The sequence below is a fragment of the Ceratosolen solmsi genome, unplaced genomic scaffold, assembly GCF_000503995.2.
Source record: "Ceratosolen solmsi marchali unplaced genomic scaffold, CerSol_1.0 scaffold56, whole genome shotgun sequence".
Taxonomy (NCBI): Eukaryota; Metazoa; Arthropoda; class Insecta; order Hymenoptera; family Agaonidae; genus Ceratosolen; species Ceratosolen solmsi.
Window position 1 is genome coordinate 2968079 of NW_011948425.1, and position 2373 is coordinate 2970451.

A 2373-nucleotide genomic window follows, 5' to 3' on the forward strand; every position below is an offset into this window, starting at 1 on the left:
ATTTCACTATTACAAATTAAGATTTATAATTATAAAGCAATTGTCTACGAGATTAGCAAAATCATTATAAATCGAATAAAATTGAAAATCAAACTAATGGCCATGCATAAAAATATAATCTATTTTTATTTAATTTATTGCATTATGTGTATATAAAGATCTTGAATGATTTAACGATCTGTTAACGATCTGTAGAACATATTTATGTTAATACATTTTTTTAAATTTTTTTAAATTTCAATATAAAGAATGGAAACTATTTTTTAATATAAGAGCAATTATAATATAATTTTAAGTAGACAAAATTTTTTTATTCCTTATACGGGCAATAAATTATGATAATCGCAAAATACAAAATGAAACTATTTAATACTGGATTCAATTTGAAGAAAAAATATTATTCTAATTGAAAGTTTCTTTTTTTAACATAAACATTATATTTTTAATTTTTATTTTATAGATTCTATCTTATGTTATTAATTTATCATATTTACGAATAGCAAATTACTTCAGAACTAGAAAATATACTATTTCATTTACCGTCTACGTTTCATATCTTAGACCTCATTTTTAAAGATCAATGAGAAAAAAAAATATTTTATAAGATTCATTCGATTACTTTTCAATTTAATTAGTCAATATTCAGCTAATTATTCTCATTGCTGATAAAAATGCTTACTGCTATACTAATTATCTTCATTTTGTTATTTTCAAATATATTTCTGTAATTTAACGATTAATTACACAAAACTATTTAACTTACAAATGGTTGCTTATTCTGGCTAAAACTGTTATTTGACCAATATATTAAGTAATAAAATAAAACATTAATATCTAATTAAATAATTAACTTATTTGAAAGATCGGACGGTTATTAGTGCGTGAATAAAGTGATTGATTGCCGCTTCCTTTATACACTTAACACTACTATTCGATTTTATTATAAATATAATTTTTAAAAGTCGATTTTTTCTTATTTTACAAACCGTTAAATTATTCAAAATCCTTAATTAAACTATATTATAAACAGGAAGATTAATAAAACTGGACAATACACTGATGTTTTAGAAGGAACGGTGATACAAATGGAAAGCATTACTTAAAAAGCCAAACATGATCATTTCTATGGCAATATTATCTTTCAGAGAGAAAACAAATAATTTTACGTTATTGGGTTTAAAAGTAAAAAAGATATTTACAATATTGTCACGTAATATCGTTTATAAATTAAACAATAATATTTTATTAACTTACGATTTCCAACTTAGCCCCATGAAAAATATATTTATGCATTAGTTAAGTTTAAAAAACTTTAAGTTTGAATTAAAGAGTAATAAAAAGTTAATGCTACAATTAAAATATATACCTTCTTGTAAATGTTGTACCAAAAAGTCGGCAAATGCACCACGTTTTTCCAAAAGTTCTTTATATGTGCCACTTTCACTTATTTCTCCATCTTTTAGCACGACGATATTATCAACCTCTGGTAAGTAAGTGATGCCATGAGTAACGAGAACTCGCGTTTTTTTCTTCATTAAACCACGTGGCCCAATGAGATTCTCAAATATGTGTTTTCCTACATGAGAGTCCACTGCACTAAGCGGATCGTCAAGAAAGTAAATGTCAGAATTGTTATAAACAGCTCTAGCTAGTGAGACTCGTTGTTTCTGACCACCAGACAAATTTATGCCTTTTTCGCCAATTTCCGTTTGATCACCGGCTGGTAACATTTTCAAATCCGGGGTCAGCGCACACGCTTCAATAACACGATTATATAATACTTTATCGAGAGATTTTCCAAAAAGGATGTTATCTTGAAGAGTGGCATTCTGTATCCACGCTTGTTGAGAAACATACGCTATTGATCCCTGTAATTAGAAAAATATTTTCTTTAAGATAATTTTCTCTTGAGAAAATAAGAATAATAACTTTTCTTTTAATTATTATAATTTTACGAAAATATAAAAAATAAAAAAAAAACAAAAAAAAAACAAGAATAAATAAGAAAAACACAAAAACTGTATACTGTGAATATTTCGTCACTAACGTCTTAATGTTTATTATTTTTCGCTTTAAATAAACTAACGTCTTAAAAAATTTTAAACCTTATTAAACATACTCGAAATATTATACAAACTTATCTTTTATGTGTTCTTAAAAAAGATTTTACATATTCGTTTGTTCAATATAAAGCCCGCGTTAAATAAATTTAATCTTTTTACACACTGATATCTTTAATCTTTAATCTTTAATCTTTTTACACACTGACGATAATACAAAAAAAAAAAAAAAAAAAAATGTTTACCCTTGTATTGACTCTGCCGCTTAGTTTGTCCATTTCTCCAAGAACGGCAGATATCAGTGAACTCTTTC

At 25.4% G+C, this 2373-nt stretch overlaps 1 protein-coding gene across 1 annotated transcript in view; it reads right to left on the reverse strand.

Annotated features, from left to right (window-relative positions):
• Nucleotides 1–2373, reverse strand: part of LOC105363013 (multidrug resistance-associated protein 1-like) — a 26101-nt gene that overhangs the window by 18743 nt on the left and 4985 nt on the right. Inside the window, 4 exon segments of the mRNA XM_011500582.1 lie at nucleotides 680–722; nucleotides 764–788; nucleotides 1367–1868; nucleotides 2306–2371. Of these exon segments, the coding sequence (XP_011498884.1) occupies nucleotides 680–722; nucleotides 764–788; nucleotides 1367–1868; nucleotides 2306–2371 (636 nt within the window).